The following is a 21260-nucleotide window of genomic DNA, read 5'->3' on the forward strand; positions in this document are numbered from 1 at the left end:
CAATATAATGTAAAGATAGCACTGCTGCAATAACCCATAAAACCAGAGACTGCAAAACCATCAAACCGTGAATGCTAATTACCCAGCATGAACTATACCTTCTTTCGCAACGCCGTATTGTAGGCAACACGCGCAACGTTTTGAAGGCAATGCAGATCTCCAATGTGGAGCCAACAGAGCTTCACCTAGAGAATACATTAGGAAACTTACCGACGAAACGAAAACGTTCTAGAAGCTTCCAAGCCGATTTATATCAATATAAGAATTAACAACTACAGAAGGGAATCATATACAAAAGCACACATGTAAACCTGCTCTAAAGCTATGAATCATCAAATTACTAAGTACCCTAAATCTGTTAAGATAGTTATAACACAAACAACTAAAGATATTCGCAGCAGCGTGATTCTAATAATGCTAAACAAATAACAAACTATGTTCATAAACAATTGCTATTGTACTCCAGATTAACAACGACAGTAGTCGACTTTAATACATATGCAATTCTATATAGATACAACTATAAAACTAACAACGACAGTAGTCGACTATAATACATATACAATTCTATATAGATATAACTATAAAACTAACAAACGACAGGTAACCAAAATGAAATATGGGCTTTGTAACGAGCAAGATAGCAAAAACATTCAGAGGTAGACAGGTAGTTAAGTGGCTGACGGGCGCCACAAAGGGGCTGGCGCCACAAAGGGGGCTGGCGCCACAAAGGGGGCTGGCGCCACAAAGGGGACTGGCGACACAACGAAAAGCTCACGCAGTTCGGAGAACTACGGAACCAAGTCCACGCACCTACACCACCGCACCAAGCAGCGATATACCATACGTAAAAACCTACAATATAGTAATAGCTAAAGAAATAAGATCACAGGCGTGCATGCGGCGAAGATGTCGTGCCCTAATTAGAATTCCTAGAAAAGAGGGGAGGTGCGCAAAGGCGACCAAAAAACTAGAGAGGGGGATCGTTCTGCGCAACGATCGACCCCTATAAAAACGGCGACCGATCACTCGATCGCTCTCTTGTGTTTCTACCTCCAGATTCGTCATCTAGTTCCGGTACAGTCTCGCGGTAAAATCCTTTAGCCTTTTGCATTAAAACTTTCATACAACGTTACTCTGCCCAAAAGTTCAGCGAGCTTCAACTCCATTTTTACTAAGTCTAAGATCTTACACTGTGTAACTCTGCGTTTGTGACTTTTAAATATCAAACTTATAAAATAAACCAAGTTAGTCAAAATATCCAAATATTAAAGTCAGTTATTCCACTAAAACCTCTCACCAATCTACAAGTCATCGCATCCAGAATACTCTCAAAAAGGTAAGCCAAATTAAATCTTTTATCCAACAATTTCTCCCTCTTCGGTTCGTTCGACTAGAGCGACAGAATGCCCGTTGTCCGGTGTATTTCAATACTTAATCGGTAATTGGTGACCCAAACTACTGATGTGAGTCTGGCTGTAGCTGCGTGTGAATGTTTCCGGTGTCTAACATCTGGAGATTTCCACTAGGTACCGTTCCGACGTCACACTTGAGGAAACCTTCGGCACCGCGATTGGCTGTTTCGTTTCATGTAGCAACGCTTGCGCTCGCGCTTGGCGTCTGTGCACTTATGACCCGTATGACGCGATCACAGCCAGTCTACAGGTAAAAGCTAAGACTCCATGTATGCGTTGAGCTCCGGCAAACGCATGCGGAAGGCGACTCCAAGCACACGGCAGACTTTAGCGCCACGCCACGTACGGAAATCGAAGATGCGTCGTAAAAATGTATACAAACGATAGCTACATAACCTAAAAGAAAGGAATACTCTATCGCATAATTCCGGGCGGTTTCTCACGTAATGAATTACAGGTTCATTGACGTCATCACAATTATATTCCATAGTGGAATCTTTTGTTGATGTTATTGATGGTTTGTTTTCATAAACTGTTTTACATGACGTAATCTACGTCGCGTTGGCTATTATATGAGCCATGATTTGAGCCATGATTTGAGCTTTGCCAGATTCCGAATGGCCCCGAAGGTTCTCGACTATAGCCGAATGACGTGCGGTACTGCGGAAAAATTAAAATATTTTGATCGCAACGCAGTGCGGTGCGGCATGCCGGAGGTTGCCGCTGGCGGACTTGCGCCGGGCTCCTGATTGGTCACCGCAGCATTTGTCGGAGCTCAACGCATACATGGAGTCTTAGCTTAACTTCTTTGATGTTATACACTCTCATCACCGACGCAACTTGACAATGAGAGCCAAGCGGTTTAAGTTAAATTTAAATATAGCCGAGTGGCGCTTCGATCAGCAGTTTCACCGCCATTAGCAATCATATATCCCTAAATATGTCTTCGTCTGGAAGGGAGAGCAAAGTTGGGACTGTGTACCGCCCGTATTCGTAGTCTCTCCTTATCTCAAGGACGAAGGACGCCTTAATGAAGGCTTCCTTGAATCTTTCTTCATTTTTTGACCGAAAAATGTTTGGTCTCAGATTCGATTCTTATGATTCTTTCCTGACTAATTGGACCACCAGAAACTCAGAAAACGCAGCGAAAACAGCGTCGGATCAACAGGAGAGAAATTACGAATGAAAAAGCACCCGCTGAAAAATGTCGAAAACACAGGTTCTTGTTTTTTGGCTGTAACATTTGATCCGTTGATCGCAGCGTATTGGAACTGCACCCAATCGATTTCTCTCGCAAAATTACGTCGGAATAGTGCGTGAAAGAATTTATTCTGGCACTTTTCAAAATCGCGAAAATTTTCACCAAAAATGCAAAGGGGTTAGCCTTACTTTTTCTTCATTTTTCGAACCGAAAATTTTTGGTCGCACATTCGATTCGTATGACTCTTTCCTGACTAATTGGACCACCAGAAACTCAGAAATCGCAGCGAAAACAGCGTCGGATCAACAGGAGAGAAATTACGAGTGAAAAAGCACCTGCTGAAAAATGTCGAAAACACAGGTTCTTGTTTTTCGGCTGTAACATTTAATCCGTTGATCGCAGCGTATTGGAACTGCACCCAATCGATTTCTCTCTCAAAATTACGTCAGAATAGTGCGTGAAAGAATTTATTCCGGCATTTTTCAAAATCGCGAAAATATTTGCCAAAAATGCGAAGGGTTAGCCTTACTTTTTCTTCATTTTTGCAGCCGAAAATTTTTGGTTTCAGATTCGATTCGTATGACCCTTTGTAGGCTTATCCGAGCCTCAGGATCGTAAGAAAGACATCGAAGATAGCAAAGGATTATCAGCAATGAAATTACCAAGCATTCCAAGAACGGCATTCAAAGTGGCGTTCGACCAACAGCTGACAAAATGCGCAGAGTATTCGGGGAAATTTATGTGTTAATTGGTTTTAATACGGGTTTTGTGAATAGCAACATTATAATATGTATATTGAACACTTCAGATATACATTGCACCTGTGTGTAAGGACAGACCTTGAAATATACTCTTAAACTATACAAATATCCATCTCATATGACATTTCTCGTATTCGGCCTAAAGTAATGTATTTTGTACTTCGGTATTCTCACATTCTCTTTGTCTTTCACATTAATTAATACCATTCGACCACTTGTAAGTACTGTGCACTGACACTGACACGACACCCGGAACACTTGTACTAGAATTACGGCATATTGAATAAACTATTTCTGAATTGGAACGAAAACTTTGTAGTTATGTCCTTCTCATTTTCCTTCCCCTTCGTTCTGAAGATCCGGCACGATTTGGATATTTTTTGGCAGTAACACTTGATCCATTGCTCACAGCGTATTCGATTTGCGCGCAATCGATTCCTCTTGCAAAATTACGTCGATACGGTGTATTACAGAATCAGTCTGCCGGTCGGGTGGAGGGGGGAGTCGGCGGTTGGGCAGGGGTGGGAGGTACAAAGTGTCCACTGGTGTCCATCTCATTACATACAACATAACATCCTGTTGAAAAACAATTATAAGAGACTGTGCGCGAAATAAGTCTATGGACTACCGTGTTATGGACTCTACCGGCAGAGCACTATCTGTATATTTGCCAGGATAAAGTGATAGCACAAACGTGACGTAATAAAACATTCATGAGACCAAAACAGGAAAGTTGAAAATGGCAACTACACAATATTTCACAGTGATCATATCGAAATTTCACCGTTCGTATTTGAAAACTATTTTGTGTTCAAATTTCAGCCATTACAACAACTAACAATCGATGTTGAGGTTACGTCATCCTACCCGTAACGATGCCGTAAGCACTCGGCCCGTGGTAAGCATGTACTGTAAAGATACTACCGAATCCAAAAACATTGAGCTCTGTCACTTGCATCACCGTTTCATTGGACTTTGTTGTATGACAAGCATAGGCTGATAAAAGTTTGGAATAAGCCTCATTGTATACGTATACGTTGCATTTTAGCGCATACGTACTTATGTCAGTACATGTGAAGCCAAGTTCCAATATGGTTGACATTAGAAGTCAGAATGATTCTGAGTATGACAAGAAATTCGAGCAAGACCCGGGTCATAGATGTGGAACTGGTGCTTCCACTCCATCCTCTCTGTCTGATTATATCACTAGTGACGCCGATGACAGTTCTGACGGTAGATGTGCCGCACCATTTACATTGAGATCCATTGAAACGCAACTCGTTTTGACAAGGGTAAGTCTTTGGTATTATGAATGCTCAAATTTATCAATGCAATAGAAAATGCTTAGAATCATTTACCATTTTATGATGTGATCGATACAATCAATATGTGACAGGATGCCACGCCAACGGATCTGCGGGAAATGGTCAAACGTTGTAAAGAAATGGTGATGGAAAGTGCAGAATGCAGTGAAGAACGCAAGTGGCTCGTCAGACGTCTCATTGAATTACGTCTGCGGGCTCAAGAACTAAGAGAAGTATCCGTTGAGAATCTACTAGAAACCTGCGTTATTCTAGGACATCATTTGGCACCGCGAAAAAATCATGCAGTCACATACGGGCCAATTTATTGCGATAATTGCAGTGCTGCTGTGTGGACAATGCTTCAATCCTGGTATATGTGTAATGGTAAGATCGCAGTTATGAATTATAATTAATCATTCGAGCATTGGGGCTTGAAGCGATATATTTGTTTATTTCAGTTGTTTATAATTAGCCATCATTTTTCAATGATCAAATTCGATGTCAAAGTATTATTTTGCCTTCTACAATACTGTATATAAATTTTTGTAAACGTTGATATCAAACCAATAGTATTACGTTTAAGATTGTGGATTTTGCTGTCATGCGAAGTGTCTAACCGCCACCTGCCGAGTCTGTGCGCATATTGTTGCCAGTGAAGCTGGTGGATATACATTTACGAAGGATATATGCCCCGAGCGTGGTCTCTCAGCACAGTTGTACAGATGCGCCGAATGCAATGCCAGCATAACGTTTAGTAAGCAAGTAAAATCTAATGCATGCACATCTAAGATGATGGTTTGACTTAATAGTAAATTAAAGTTACCTATTGATTAATACATCAGATTGCAATGATGAACTCAAAAGAATCGGATTGATTCCGTTCAGACATTATAGTGCAATAAATTACTTCCGTAGATAAATTGATACATTGTTTGTTCCTGCAAGCTTTCACCAAAGGATTATTTCTGTCGTGTTTTGGAAGTCCCTTCAAATACACAGGTATACGCTAAGGGTTGCATAACTGTTGCATTTAACACGTTAAATTTGAAATGATGTATGCTTGTATCTTGTTAATCCGATATACTTGTTTCAGTTGATTTCACACAGAATTTGACTGTTGATACAATAGTTTGGTATTCTTTTGTTAGAGGCTGCCTGGATAGAACCACGCCTTTGCGACTATACTGGGTTGTATTATTGTCAACGCTGCCATTGGAATACTACTGCTCCCATACCTGCCCGCATAATTCGAAATTGGGATATGGAACCTCGAAAGGTGTCTCGAGCAGCTGCTCAGCTGTTGGAAATTCTAGAACAGCGTCCAGTCTTGAATCTAGAGCAGCTAAATCCAAAATTGTTCACATTGGTTCCAGATTTGTCACTGGTCAAGGTATAATTGACGTTTTGTGTAGCATGAAATGAAAATACTTGAAATTGTGATTGTGTGATAAATATCACACAATTGTAGGCGATCCATGTCAACTCGACAAAGTCCTGATTCTCATATTTTTATTTTGCCCGAAATTTTTTGCGGGTGTAGGTTAACCTCAAAAATACTTGAATAGATTTTTTTTCAATTTTTCTGAAAAATCCGTCTTTGGCATTAATTTTTGAAAGTCGTCAAAAAACGTCTTAAGGAAAAATCTGAAAAAAATACCAGGAATAGCACATTTTATTTCGATCACTTTGGCACATTAAGACCCACGATAGTAAACAATTGGTCGACTTGACGTGGAATGCCCTGTAAGTATCAGGTTTCCTCATTTTAATTTATACTTTTATTTTAGAAGCTACGTGAAGAATTGCAGATGATTAAACGGTACTTGGTATTTTGCCCAAATGCAGATAACGAAGGATTGCCATGGCGTGCTGGCTTGCGGTCACACATGGTAGAAAATTCCGGCAGCTACGCAATCAAAGATTTGATCGATCTTCAGAATGGAACGCTTATAGAGGAAATTCGAGCTGCGCATGATGCTATGCGTAAACATGTCGCAGAAAACTGTGATTTGTGTAGAGCAAGGTTAGTAAAAATGCATTTGCCAGAGTATTTACCATATTTAATCAATACGTATCCAATTCTCAAAACGTATCTTTCCGATAATATTTAACATCAATTTATTGCACTATGCTGTCATCTTTCATTATTTATTTTACACCACAGGGGGCATTTGTGCGAGTTATGCGGTAATGATGAGGTGATATATCCTTGGGATGCTGGTTCGTTTTCATGTCCTGAGTGTTCGACGGTCTATCACCGTGCTTGTTGGGCAAAGCGCAATCATCATTGTTCAAAATGTTCTCGTATTCAGAAGCGACTTGCTTTAAACCAATGGCAGGGAGACGGTAACTTGCAGGTTTCCACACAAATAGATGAGACGAAAGGTACTTCCGAGTTCACAGTTTCTCAAATGATTATCGACAACCCTAAAATATAAGCAGAAGGTTAGCTAACATCGCACGAAGCAGGAACCCTAAACTTAATCTACTGTTTAAGGGATAATGCAGTCGGACCAAACATATAGGATGTCCTAGAACTGAATGCAGAGAATAATAGAGAGTGCCAAGCTACGTGAATTCACTGAGAAATTTACCTGTAGAACATGTGGTCTCTGAAACAGCATTGGCGAGATACGACTGATTAAACAGTCGCGCCTGGTAGATGAACATCTTCGAGTCAATGCTTCAGTTTCTACTTCATCGAGCTCAACTGTGTATCCAAGTTAGACGACGTAACTTCGAGATCTTCTTCTAACGAGAGGTTTTTTTAATAAAATTTGACACTAAAAATACTTTTGTTTGAAATTGAGAGCGCCTAGCGCGACTTTTTAACCGTTCATATTTTGCAAACGTTGCTCTGTAGATAACATGTTCTCTAGGTCAATTTAGTCATCTGGACATCTACTATTAATCTTTTAAATTTCTGTATTTGTTTTGTTAGTTCTGGAGCACACTGTATACGACCTTTGCTTGTTTAGTGTTATATATATACGCAGCATTTTTCTTGAAATGTGTCTTTCCAAGCCATACTGTCATCAGCTGCGCGAATAAATCCACAAATTTTTCCTGAGCCAAGTATAGCAGACAAATGCTCTTGGGTAAATGTGCATGCGTGTACAGGCAGTGACCGTGTGGCTTCGAAAGACACATTTCAAAACAGATTCACCGTATAAAGTTACCTTACTTTGTGTATATAATTATTTCTCGTGGTTCTAAAGCTCTACAATTGTCCCCACTTAGACATTCTGAATCTAAAGTACACATTGTACTGTGCAGAGGGGCCGTCCGTAAACTACATAATCTCAGGGCAGTGTTATGTATGTCTTGTTACAGGAGAGGGGGAGGGCAGTTTCAGAGCCTCTATTACATAACTCTACAAATTGAAAAAGTACGAACTAATTATTTTGATATACACTACTCTATGCACGTATAAAAGTGGTGCTTTTTTCTCATGAAACTTTTTAACTATCTGTTATATGAATTTTGTGTAGAATAATTTGATATAGGCCCAGTCGGTGTAGTATTGGTGCATGCTTATCGCGATTTTAACGTGCTATAATTCATAAGGTCATGGGGTGTTGAAAGAATAAATTATCATAGATTCGATAAAGGGACTTCTGGTTTGTTGGTTGTTTTAACTCAAAGATGTTAATACAGCTGAAAAAATTCTTTTCTCGCAATCAGTCGAACAAAAATTAGTCCAGTAAAAAAGTGCAGTCGTAACGTGTGTTTATCTCGTGGCAGTTTGTTGATAATCCCTGAGTATGTTATAATATGTACAGTGAGTATATACTTTGATCTGGACTTTCATAACATTTTTCAGAGAAGCTTTCGAGGAACTTGAGTAACTAGTCATGTCACCGCCATCGGTTTCATTGAGCAACAGTGTAGCCGAGGTTGAGAAAATCAACTACGCACATCACGGAACGAAATACAGATTTTGACAAGATAATCTGCTAATTTGCCTGGCCCAGCTACATGCCGTAAAGCACCCCCTGCCACAAATATTTAAATCTGGCACATTATGAGTGATTGATTGTATAGATACTAAGAACACAAAGTTCATTGAATTCTGAACAAAACTTCAACTCAGGGATGATAATGGGAAAAAGAAAAACGTGGAATACTATTGTAAAAACTAATTTTATTCATAACATTATATCAAAAAATGCTGAAACATTCCTTTTTTATTAACCTAAACTCTTATACGCACATGTCCTTCATAGAGAAATGTATAGCGTTTATGTACCAATTATGTAATGCGACCTAAATGTTAGAATTGTGGAAGGCCTGAATAATAGAGTTTATACTCTCATAGGTTCCCATGAAAAATCCGAAAATACCTATTACTATAATCAGGATATCCTTGGCAAAGGTACAGATGCTAAGGGTCGAGTCCTGCCAGCCTACTACCATCTCGATGATCGGAGGAAATAGTAACGCCAACGCGGTACTACTTACAGCACCCACCAAAGATATGACTAGGTCGAGTCGGGGGATAGCCGCTGCCAGGGCGACTGCGGCCGAGAGAAACAATGGTTGTTATAAATTATTATAATTGCAGATTCAACTGCCAATAATATTTTTACATTATATGTTGATAATTGCATGATGCGGTCTTTTCTAGTTAATCTGTATTACCTACATTTTAAAAATTCGTCTGTAGGTATTACCGACGCCGCGACGGCGAGGATTCGGTTAACGGGGACGCCAACTCACCTTGAGTCGACACGACTGTGCCTCTCCTGTGGATTTACATCCATCTTCAGTGCGAAAAGTGGCCTGATTTACCGAATCCTCACGGTATACCTCTTCGTATATTATACATGTATAATCATGCGTGTACACGTACAATATATCGCATGCGGGAATTTTTGTCATAATATAATATGCATACATATATCATACGAGGATTTCTCGAAGCGGGCTTTTCAAGCCGCTTGAGGTGACTTCGTGCCGTGTGTATGTTAACCGAGTAGTTCTCATCTACTAGTTGGCTTGAACCGTAAGTGTAGAAGTCCCGCTTCGACAAATCCTCTGCCTACATAAGGAATATACTTGAAAGATTAGCGACAGTTACCGCTATCCATCACTCTACGGACTACCGAACACGCACACGAATAATTCTCCGTACCTGGAGGCATACTTACACGTAAAAATGCAGAGAGCTGACCGAAAGGCAATCTCAGCAACAGCAGGACTTCGAAAAGGCCCAAATTTATTAATTATCAACGGCCACATAATTTCAACAGGCACGTAAAATTGTAGGGCATATGAGAACAGTATTCCCAAGCAGATGGCTATTTTAATGCACTGGGATAATCTGCGGAAAATAAAGAAAATCTTACACGTGGCCTGGTATTACGTACAACGATAAAAATAATTTTGCATCTAATTTTGAACTCACATTTGCTTTTTGTCAAGATTTAGGGTCACGGATCCTTCAACGAGATCACCATACTTGAGATAAGCTAGAAAACCTGTCGAAACAAACATGACTGACACTAGAACCATCCCTACGTTCAATACACCCAGGGGTTTGTCAAAGTTGCGAGGCTTCTTCATCTCATTCTTCAAAGGCAATACCTGCGCGACGCATTAAAATTACACACGGTATTGAATGAAACACTACTTTCAGACACGCGATGTTAATCGCATATGTGTCTTCTTGTAGAACTCTGATAAACGAGAGTACTTTGCAATTTGATGGTTTGATTGTCAAATTCGGCGGACAAGTCGTTAAAAATTTTAGTCACAAGGCCCGATATTGTATAAACTATAAACTTCAATTAAATTTTCGCCGCAGTATATCATATATGCAGTACATTATCTACATAATATTCGCGCTGGAAGCTTTCTTACTGTGCACGGGTTGCTCTGCAATTGGGTACGTAAATTCGTATCGCCTTTCGTCTTTACGAACATATTGTAGTAGGTAATATGCCTCACGTTATTCATCATGCGCCATTGGTACACTGATAATTACTCACCAGACTGATACCTTCGAAAGAGTAGATAACCGTGCTAAAGAACAACGGAAGTGTATTCCAAGATGCGATGTATTTACGTTCCCGTGTAATCGATGGCAAGTCGTACGATAAAAGGTAGATCGTGCAAGCGTATCCTCCCACCATAAGGAAATTCGCAACCGAGGATATCGGGATCATGTATTCTAGATTCCGCACCCAAGTAGTGAGAAGTATTGGAATAAGCACCACAGCCATGTGCACATGCACGTCCCATTCTAGTCCGTGTACGTCCATCACCTATCGAACGGATGCCATGCACTCAGATATGTCGAACTTGTAAACGAGGCATAGAAACTAGTGTTTTTAATTCTCGTGTACGGGCTACAGCTTACTCAACGATATTCAAGATATTCCACAATCACCTTTCTTTCGATTTGAATATAAGCAGTTACTGTCGCCGTACTTATTTGCAATTCGAACGCAATCTATTCTTCGAAAGTAGAATATTCCTAAATTTCGCTCAGATAAAAATAAGTATTGGGTTGTTCCAACAAATCTGTTCTATTTGCGAACTGTGTTACACAGATACAATGAGGATATATTGCAACTCCCATACTTGTATACAGTGGGGCTTTTCACGTGAACTGATTCGGCCACCTCTAGACTTCGAAACCTTCGATTTTGTTACATTGTTTGTAAGTGAGAGAACCGTCCTCGATTTTTGTCAAAACCTTTCGGTTTCCTGTACGGAAGTTCTTAAGAGTCGAAATTTGGCGGTGTACCAAATTCGAGAATTTTCGATCCGTGGATTTATTTCGAGCTGAAATATCGTGTGAACGAAAACAAGATTTTGATTGATGAACCGGCTTTTAAACATTATATTTCACTTTGAATAAACTCTTCCCATAGATAGAAGAATCCGATTTCACGTGCATTCCCGTGTACCGCAGAGAAAAAATATAAATATTTCAAATTATTTTGTGGTAAGTGGAAGTCGAACTTTTTAGTCTCCGGGAAGACTTTATTGAATATGAGAAAAATGCGTAGAATCGGGAAAAAAATTCGACACTTTCATAAATATCGTGATTTGTGATAAAACGATAAAAAGTGTAATAACATTTCTTGGTAAATGGGAATCAAATTTCTCCATTTGGAGGGAGACAAAAAATTTGTGTAATTCCAAAAAAGCATTTCAAAATTTTTCAAAACAACAATACTGAGCAAATTTTGGCTTTTCCTTTGAAAATACAACGATAATTCATAAAATTACGATGCATTATTTCTCAAAACGTTGTATTCAAGACGAAACAGTAATAAAATATTCTCGAATTTCATGAACCGCCAAATTTTGTCTCCTAAGACCTCCGGAACGGAGATACGAACAATTCTGACAAAGACTAAGAATATAGTTACTTCTCGGCTGGTGTAACTAATCCCTAAAAAAAAACAAAATCGAAGGTGACGAGGTCTGAAGGTGGCCCAGTTCAAGTCGTAAGCCCCGTATATAATGAATACACGGTAATTAGACCATAGTCGTTATACTCGCCTGTTTCACGTTTGAAGAAATGAATACAAAGTAAACGCAACAAAATCCTAGTTGCGTCGTACATAGGAATAAGTTGACCAACTTTCTGGAACAAGTAATAATAATAAATGAACGAGCTATGTTATAAATTCGAACGAATATACGTGCAGACATAAGGCAGATGGTACCACGCGTTTGTTATTCTCGTAGACCGGGTATACTACCTATGGCCCATTTCGCCAATTATCGGCAAACGAGCTGTCGGTTATACGATACATTTACTCAACGACATATCGGAATTGCAGCCAAACCAAAATTTTGGCACCTGCTGATCGATTACCGATAATTGGCGCGCATGCAGGCCCTATTACATACATGTATTTATAGAATGATGATCAACTATATTACTAAAGCTTGCATAATACCTGTAACGTACTTCTGAATTGGTACCGACGATTTATAGTTCAGAGAATACCTGCTAGCTATGCAATGTGCAGCGTTGGTATATCAATTACCTCATTGTGGTGGAATATTTCCGCAACTTGAGCGGCCCTGTAGCGAAACATAGTTCCACGGTTCCGGCAAAGCCCGGATTTTGCACAGCATCGTTCCCGAGCCGCCTAGACATTTCTTCGCTGCAACGAAGCTTTGCACGACATTTGTAAAAAATAATATAATCGCGCAGCACGGAAGTAAATTTCAATCAGACCAAAGATTATTGGTGTCGTAGACATATGTATAACATAGGTATGTACGACTACCTGATCGAGTAGCTTGTCATCCACTCACCAAGATGTGTTGAGCATGGACACATATAACGCCAAGGATTATGGTCAACGGTGGTGCCAGTATCAGACCGGCATTTTTATAGGCATCTCCAAGGGCGAACATTCCAGCACCGACGTTACCTTTGAATAGATGCATCAGCGTCCCTATGTAACTGAAGCCAAATGTATGTACACGCCGTTATGCGTCGTTTTCGATTTCAACTTCTTTTTTAAGGGGCGCGGGGCACGACTTGGTCGGTCTAAAATCACAACTATTTTTAGAAGTTTTTTTTTTTTTTTTTAAAACGAGTACACTCGGAGAAATTTGAGTTCGAGAGCTTTATTATTTATAGTTTCAAGAAGATTTTGGAATTTTTTCATTGGAATGATAACAACATGGCGGCATTGCGCATGTAAGTAGCGAACGACCTCGCTTTTATTCCGGTGGCGCAGATTCCTCGGTCAATTTTTATCCGATTGACTTGAAATTTTGATACAATCTGTAAAACTTGTTCAACGATTTGAACTAACGGCAAAATTTTTGTATTTCAATCCCAAAATTTTTTTACACAAATTTTTTCAACGATTTTTCTGTCGAAAAATGAAATTTTTCGTTCGTAATCGTATGTATTTGAAGAGAAAAAATTTCTGTATATTTGGGTTACGAGATCGAATTCGAAAAGTTGTTTTTAAATCAAAAGAATGTTTTCTATCTGTTACAAGTTGGACTGCAGCGATGTCAGGAGATGCGCCACCGCAAAAGCCCTCGAATTCGGAGTCGTTCGCTACGAATATGCGCCATGCCGCCATTTTCTTATTAATTTCAATAACAAAGTTCGAAAATGTTCTTGAAACTATGAAAAATAACGCCCCGAAACTCTGGTAGCTTTAGGTGCTTTCGATTTCTTGAAAAAAAAAAAAAAAAAAAAAAAAAACACCTAAAACTAGGCATGATTTTAGACCCTCCACGTTGTAGTCCGCCCAAGAAGTGCACCCCCTTAATATGGCAATTTATGACATAATTCACGTTGAATAGGTACTCACGAGGTTGGATGGTCGACCTTGACGCTCTGAGGACTCGCTCCGCCGCCTGAAGCATTATTCCCTTTGTGCGTGGAAACGACCATAATCGGATCCTTCGATTGAAACTCTCCGTACTCATCGTTACTATTATACAGTACACACATAGTTGGATGAGAATATGAGATATACCTTTTGTCTATGGGGCATTCCACGCCGACTCGGTAAACGGTTGACCATAACATTTTTAAATTTAACCAAGGATTTTTCCGACGTTAGTATGACTCCTGAAACGCTTCCGAAGAAAATGTTCAATCTTTTTACAATCGCTCGTATTTACCCTATGATTTTTGAAGACCAATATCAAAATCACTCAAATTGATTTTTATGGAACAAGAAAAAAAACATTCGATTTCCGAAATTAAACATTTTCACGCAAGGTTCGGAGTGGGTCCTACGTTTTTTCATATTTAAAAAAAAAATTTCTTCCATGTTTTTAATCGATTCTTCTATATTCATACGTGTTAAAAATCTACCACATTATATACCGCATCGGCGATTTGATTACTGATATTTCTTTATTGCTTCTCTGGTTCTAAAATTGACTCATAATTTGTTTAAAAATTTTTACAGTCGATTTTTAACATTTTATCAACGACAGCGTACGAGAATTATAACTAACTGCGGGATGATGTTGTGAGCTCGATTCTACACATACATTAGGTATACTCATACGTCGAAGGATCTCTGTATAAGTAGGATAATGAAAGATACTTGGTCAGAATTGAATTAATGAATCTCGAGTGGGTCGTTAATTAAGTACAATGACGATGAGAAAATAACCGATTTAACCAATCAGAACGACCGTTACGGATGGAGACGCGCAGATTTTTAGCTCACAATCAACCGTGGGATAGTCGCTAGTTGTACCTGACTGGTTTGGTGGTTTCTTCGAAGGTAGTTTCGTATCCATGGTTGGTGGCTGTTGAGCTTTTCACAGGTGGCATACTCCTCTGACTGCTGCGCAATTCCATTATCTGGAATTTTGAGGTGACAAGTTTGTCATGTCACACATGTTACACAACATGTATCGTTGATGATTCCAATTACACGCTATATCTTTCAAACGAATATTACGTAGGATCTATATCACGAATGTATCGATATATATTTCAATCAGGGTATCTGACAATTGTAACATTTTATGTATAACTACAATTACAATGGAATAATCATTCATTGTTCGTGGTACGATACTACGTGTTTTCTGTGCTGACGTAAGCTATGGTTGGTAATAGAAAAAAAAAAAAATTACAATTATTGCGCAATCGCTACGACGAAGATATAAATTGTACAAGATGTCTTACACATTATTCTGACCCGAGTATTTATCCTGCAGCGTTAAACGGTTCATGCGACTTATCCCATATACGAGTTGAAATAAACAACGCATGTCGGTGTTGAAAATTTGAGATTACCAACTCAAATAAATGAGCACAATTTTTCCTCATCCAGAGATAGCATATCACATATGTTTATCTATAACAGACTTCATCTTAATTAAACTGGTATTTACCTTCACGTTTCTATAGTAATATACATAAAGATACGACATGTGTAATAGCCCACAATATCACTATTCTCTATGCTTATCTATTTCACATCAATCGGAGTACCGCAGTGTCAGAGCTATGTACGCAGTAAAAGACTTAAGAACCAGTTGAAAAACTTAAATTCCGTTACCCTCCAGACTAATTGTCGTAAAGTACGGGAACTTGTAGGCATGAAAATTCACGTTTGATGGGAAAAATTGCTCGTGGGATCAACAACGAAGTTCGATAGCAAATTATTTTTGAAATCGGATCGATCTGAATGACGATTCGTCAGATGCTGAAGGAAGCAATGCATTTACGAGCAATGCAAGTGGTACTGTATGCCAGATGATTGAAAGTTAATCGGAACGTCTGCGTGACCGGTACTTACAATTAGCTTCCCTTCGAACTTCTCTGTCGCACGACACAGAGTTTGCGCAAGTTATTATCATTCCCGTAATGTTTGTTTTCTATCGTTGTCATTTAAAAAAATACTGTTTACTCCGAAATGAAATTATTAAGCTGTACATCTACTTTTCAATTTCACAACTGATAATGTTGTGTATATATATATATATATATATATATATTAGGGTGCTTTTTTTTTTGGACTATTTTTTTTTTTCGGTCCCATCGTGAAATTTTGTTGGAAATACAACAAAAAAAATTCCCTGAAAGATTGAGCCCTTAATATTAATATTAAGTGCTCGCCCAAGGCATGTAAAGATTTCCCGCTTAAAATACACGTCAACTTTAATTTTTTTGTTTAAAACATCTACAGTTCAGAGGCATTCTATGGTGTAGTCTAGGACGTCGGTAGGTTTTCTTCGGAATGAAATGCTCTACAAAAGTGCTCATTGCGGTGAAGTCGTACGGGCCACCCAAACCCAATTTTTTCATGAAATTCTTGTCTTTTTTTACCCGTATCTCGTAAATAACAAGAGCTACAAAAAAAAATATTTAACAAATTTGTAGGAAATTTAATTTTCTACAAAAAACTTTCAGAAAACCAAATTGCTAACATCAGTATTTATTGAGATATTGGGCTTTTAAGGTGAGGAAGTATGGAATTTTCATGAATTATTGAGTTAAATTGTCGAATTATTGATTGTCGAATATTTTTTTGTTTTGTAGCTCTTGTAATTGTAATGATGTACAAATAATGTAATGTACAAATTTATTGAACATTTCTTTTTTTGTAGCTCTTGTCATTTACGAGATAGGGGCAAAAAAACAAGAATTTCATGAAAAAATTGGGTTTGGGTGGCCCGTACGACTTCACCGCAATGAGCACTTTTGTAGAGCATTTCATTCCGAAGAAAACCTACCGACGTCCTAGACTACACCATAGAATGCCTCTGAACTGTAGATGTTTTAAAGAAAAAAATTAAAGTTGACGTGTATTTTAAGCGGGAAATCTTGACATGCCTTGGGCGAGCACTTAATATTAATATTAAGGGCTTAATCTTTCAGGGAATTTTTTTTGTTGTATTTCCAATAAAATTTCGCGATGGGACCGAAAAAAAAAAAAATAGTCCAAAAAAAAAGCACCCTAATATATATATATATATATGTATATGTATACAGGGCAAACACCGCAAAATAATTTAAAAGTGAACGATATGCGTAGGTATGTGTTTTTTGTACGCTTATAAATTATACGTACTTTTTTATGGCGTGTTTAGAAAACAGTAGGTACTACAATCGCTACCGCCAAGAACGATATTAATGGCCCAAGTGATTGACAAGCCCGCGGCTGATGAAGATTTTCAATGACGCTTGTCATTTAGAATGCTTTTATACTTTCGTGCACTTTGCGTTGTCTGGTCTAAATTAAGCTCGTATCACGCCAGGAGACATTTGCAGCGCGCGTGCGGATCGCGTTCGTATATAAGCGCCATAATAGTGGCTGAAAATCGCAAAATTCAATACATGAATAGTGTTTCGAAAAAGTACCTATGTAACAGTCAAACGAAAGTATTATCTCGCGCTCATTGCCGTCTCATTTCACTCGCTGTTCAAAATCATTTTCAGATATAATATTAAGTATCTAGTCACACTCGCGTGCAATGTTTACCTGTTCGTATTTACATGAAATCAAGCTACTTGCCCGTGTCGCGACTCGAAACAGTTCAGCTCTGTACTTCACGTGTCGTCTACTGTCTCGAAATCATATCCCGCGTGTCATCTATCTACACATTCCCTCGCCTTTGTAAAACCTCAGTTGTCTCACTGATCTCTTGCGATACGGTTCTTATCGTGCATCTAAATAAACGAAGCATATCGTTTATTGTTTAACAAACATCATCTCTGGCTCGATGATCATCCCGCTTTACTCACTAGCCTGTCCGTTGTCGCTAATTCGCGGATCCTACGTCAATGATCCAGACTTATCGCTATTTCGCCAGACAAATAGGTATACCTACGTGTAAAATTATGTTTTTAGGCGAATAAGTTTCTTCTTACCGTATTGTTCAATAGCACGTATCCGCGTGCGCAGCCAAAGATATATCCGCTGTCAGGGGTAATACGAGCGGACGGCTATCTTACGAATCTCTGCAATATCGTCGGAATTGCAACGATACTGTTAAAGATAACCGTATTAAGAGCGGCGAAGCCCGACTTTCAGGTAAAACCAGTTTTACGACGATCCCGCAGGTTTCGGATGAAAGTTGAGGCTACACGTATATGCGTATTGTATACGTATACACACATACATAATATCTATATAGTACGTAGGTATATCAAGGAGATTGTTATTTTCGATGGAAAATTACGTTTTCACCTAGTTTGGTTCAAGAGGCTAAGTTATATGTACACCTACCTCGTATAATATTATCGAGACACGTTCTTCGTGTGTCCGTAAGGTGTGACTTGGAATGCTCTTCGCACTGCAAACTTACAATTACGAAAGTAAGAATATTTCATCGAACAAGAATTACCATTGTACGTTTAATAACGGTGCGCCGAAAGCATACATTACGTTATTTATTACCTTTATGCCGCGACAGGCCAAGAGCGAATGGGAAAGACTTGTAGTCAGGTATGCGTGTGCTTTCAATTTAACGAATATCAGTCAGTGAGCGACAAAAACAAGGAATTCGAAAGTCTTGACGAAGGACGTACATGTACTCGCACGGCTCAGATTCTGCACATTCTTATAACAAATCTTTGAGCTGTTTAACAGAAAAGATTAATTTTCACTTATAAATTATACGAATACCAGCCGCGATCAGCCGCTCGGCAAACATTCTAGTCTTCGCTAAACTTACGTTTGAAAGAAAAATTATATTTGCGCTTTACCTCGCGTATTAGATAACACTGGTTTTACAGGTATTTTATTAGCCCGACTGTTGATTTATTATGCTTTGAAATTGACCGGAATGGACGGTGAATCATTCAGAACGCACTGTTTGCACAACTGCGGACGTTTATTTTTAAATCACTCTCCAAGACCGTGGACCCAGATTGGCTGAGCAATAAATCCGACATATCGCGCTTCAGCACCACACTGACCGCAGCCAGAACCAAAACGTTCCTAAAATGATTATGCCCTAGTCGTTATCTATACGTACAATAGAAGTCGCGCGCCAGTGATATATGTACACGCTGTACCGTCGCCTACAGGCACAATACTAATTGTTAATATACCAGGTATCATTCCTATACGTGTCTCAGCGTCTGCCTGGCACTTTCATTAACCGCACATTCTTGAATTTATACACCGAATTGTGTCGGTACGATACGACGTATAACGAACTTTTTAAAAGAAAGCTTCGAAGGACAAAAAATTGCTGCCAAGATTTATCGAAATGCTACATTTCCGTTGAACCACAGCGAGAGATACTGACTTGAGAATCGTAGTTGGTCGCGTGGTCGACTTGAGCTTAAGAATCAATGACAATAAGAGACGTTGCAGCGACTGACTGAATTTTTGTCGCCCCACCTGCAGAGCATTCACTTTAAAAATACGCGCGGTTGTTGGGTCACGTACTACTGCTTCGGTGTAAGCAGACCTGTCCATGTATGTCCATGTATGAGTGCAGGTGCTGCGTCTTTGTAAGCGCAACAACTTGTGTAGAAAGTGCACTGATCGTGAATATCACGATCAATTGTTGATCATATTGCCGGTTGTAAGATTCCTTTCCGATTACATCATACAGCTGTTTATGTTGGAGGCGTAAGAACCGCCGAAAGTAGACTGAAAAAATTTGAAGGGGCAGAGAAAAAGGATGTTCAACTCAGAATGGCATCGAAAATATCACATACCTACATCGCATTGAATAGTTGATGGAAAAGAGGAACTTGAGATGTATCTTAATTCACCTTTTTCGGTGAAATATTTTTTCTACTCGGCAGGAATGTCGAGTTCCACGATGCAAATTTTTTTATACGCTCCCAATACGATGCCAAATACAAAAATATTTTGGTATTTATATAAAAGGTATATCCTATAATATAATAAAGGTATACCTATAAAGGTATCGAAAATAAAATAGCTTTTTATTTTACGATTATGACTAACAACAAAATGATAGAATGTAAATAAATGTAAAACACTGATCTGCAGGGAGTAAAGGAGTATGGCCACGTAGCTTGCGTAAGACTCTCCTCATTTCATATTCACCTCCGTTATATCAGTTTTTTATTCAATTACAAAGTTAACTAGAATTAGGTAAGATTGTTTTGCATAATATGTCCAAGAACACGTATTAACATGTAAAGTTTTCGTAATAAATTATGAGATAAGAGCTGATAAACTTGTTGTACTTATAATTTCACAAAAGCCTTTGCTTCACGAAAACAACTATTACATACGGAATTATGAGAAGATGCAAAATATTTTTCGACAGTTTCGTGGAAGTGTTCAGTTTCGTCCCAGGAAGAGGTTCCGGTGAAATTTTGTACATTTCGCTAGGATATTTACTTACATACAAAAGGACCTCTGATTAAAAGTACCTTTTCCCTTATCCCCGTTCTCGGAACATTGGGGCCCTGTAACAAGCTGGGCTTTTGCCATCCGGAAATCCTCCATTGCCCGGCGACCTGACCCAGCAGAGAGAGAGAGAGAGAGCGGTCCTGGCATCACAGCGCACCCATGTTGTACCCTCCAATAGGTTATAAGAGAGCTCTCTTACAATTTGCTGACTTAGTCGAGCGAATGCTCATTCCAACTGCGGTAGATTAAGTTGGAAATTTAGTTTCTGACTTGTGGTGGTTTGTTCTACCTTTCATGTACTCGGATTTTACCTGATTCTGCTCAATGAATAGCTAGAACTACGGAGCGCTAGTCCTGGAGGTTGAGATCCACCAGGTAGAGGACCTAGAGCGCAGGAACTACGGAGCGCTAATTCTGAACGTCGAAATTCAGCAGGCAGAAGACCTAGGGCGCAGTATCCAGGAGGTAATAATAATAACAACAATAATAATGATTCTTTATTTATCACAAATATGTTTGCAAATTTGAGGAAGTAAGGAGCAAGCAGGGGGGTTTTTGGCAGTAGTAGTAGAAACACCCGCATTCGCACGAGGAACAAGGGAAACTGCCGAAAACCTTGTCCAGGTGTAGCCGGACCCGAGTCCAAAGCACCGACCAGCAACTCGGCGTCTGAACGGCGTGACCGGTCTTCTTACATTTTTGCAAGTTGCCGTTCAGGACCGAATTGACAGGCAGGGGATTTGAACCCGAGTCCTCCCGCTCCCCAG

The 21260-nt window shown here is 39.2% G+C and overlaps 2 protein-coding genes and 1 long non-coding RNA gene across 30 annotated transcripts; 1 reads left to right on the forward strand and 2 right to left on the reverse strand.

The window, feature by feature from the left end:
- The first annotated feature begins 3898 nt into the window (after positions 1-3898).
- On the forward strand, positions 3899-9193 carry DEF8 (differentially expressed in FDCP 8 homolog). Of its 10 annotated transcripts, none has more exons than XM_069133359.1 (12): positions 3900-4102; positions 4197-4275; positions 4426-4669; positions 4774-5065; positions 5265-5435; positions 5597-5680; positions 5830-6071; positions 6469-6704; positions 6846-7066; positions 7922-8069; positions 8505-8812; positions 9000-9193. In XM_069133359.1, exons 3-10 carry the CDS (start codon positions 4439-4441, stop codon positions 8050-8052), a joined length of 1608 nt encoding a protein of 535 aa, XP_068989460.1. In that variant the 5' UTR covers positions 3900-4102; positions 4197-4275; positions 4426-4438; the 3' UTR covers positions 8053-8069; positions 8505-8812; positions 9000-9193. The 10 variants fall into 10 exon arrangements, with proteins under 10 accessions (XP_046468374.1, XP_068989460.1, XP_046468372.1 ...); XM_069133360.1 differs by adding an exon at positions 7179-7442 and having other exon boundaries at positions 3901-4275; positions 7993-8069; XM_046612423.2 differs by adding an exon at positions 7179-7442 and having other exon boundaries at positions 3901-4275; positions 8015-8069.
- On the reverse strand, positions 6525-19464 carry LOC124212427 (proton-coupled amino acid transporter 1). Of its 19 annotated transcripts, none has more exons than XM_046612444.2 (13): positions 18550-19198; positions 18379-18452; positions 18021-18278; positions 14893-14999; positions 13987-14109; positions 12965-13115; positions 12691-12821; positions 12197-12281; positions 10672-10947; positions 10089-10267; positions 9832-10004; positions 9025-9198; positions 6525-7108 (listed from the first exon to the last, which is right to left on the reverse strand). In XM_046612444.2, exons 4-13 carry the CDS (start codon positions 14994-14996, stop codon positions 7089-7091), a joined length of 1416 nt encoding a protein of 471 aa, XP_046468400.1. In that variant the 5' UTR covers positions 14997-14999; positions 18021-18278; positions 18379-18452; positions 18550-19198; the 3' UTR covers positions 6525-7088. The 19 variants fall into 19 exon arrangements, with proteins under 19 accessions (XP_046468400.1, XP_046468403.1, XP_046468388.1 ...); XM_046612432.2 differs by lacking the exon at positions 6525-7108 and adding an exon at positions 19206-19399 and having other exon boundaries at positions 7756-9198; positions 18550-19092; XM_046612436.2 differs by lacking the exon at positions 6525-7108 and having other exon boundaries at positions 7756-9198; positions 18550-18730; positions 18858-19198.
- A 705-nt stretch (positions 19465-20169) lies between these two features.
- LOC124212434 (uncharacterized) lies at positions 20170-20889 on the reverse strand. The gene is made up of 2 exons (XR_006881646.1): positions 20805-20889; positions 20170-20728 (listed from the first exon to the last, which is right to left on the reverse strand). It is a non-coding gene; the product is annotated as an uncharacterized lncRNA (long non-coding RNA).
- Positions 20890-21260: the final 371 nt, after the last annotated feature.

This window comes from Neodiprion pinetum, chromosome 2, assembly GCF_021155775.2.
Source record: "Neodiprion pinetum isolate iyNeoPine1 chromosome 2, iyNeoPine1.2, whole genome shotgun sequence".
NCBI lineage: Eukaryota > Metazoa > Arthropoda > Insecta > Hymenoptera > Diprionidae > Neodiprion > Neodiprion pinetum.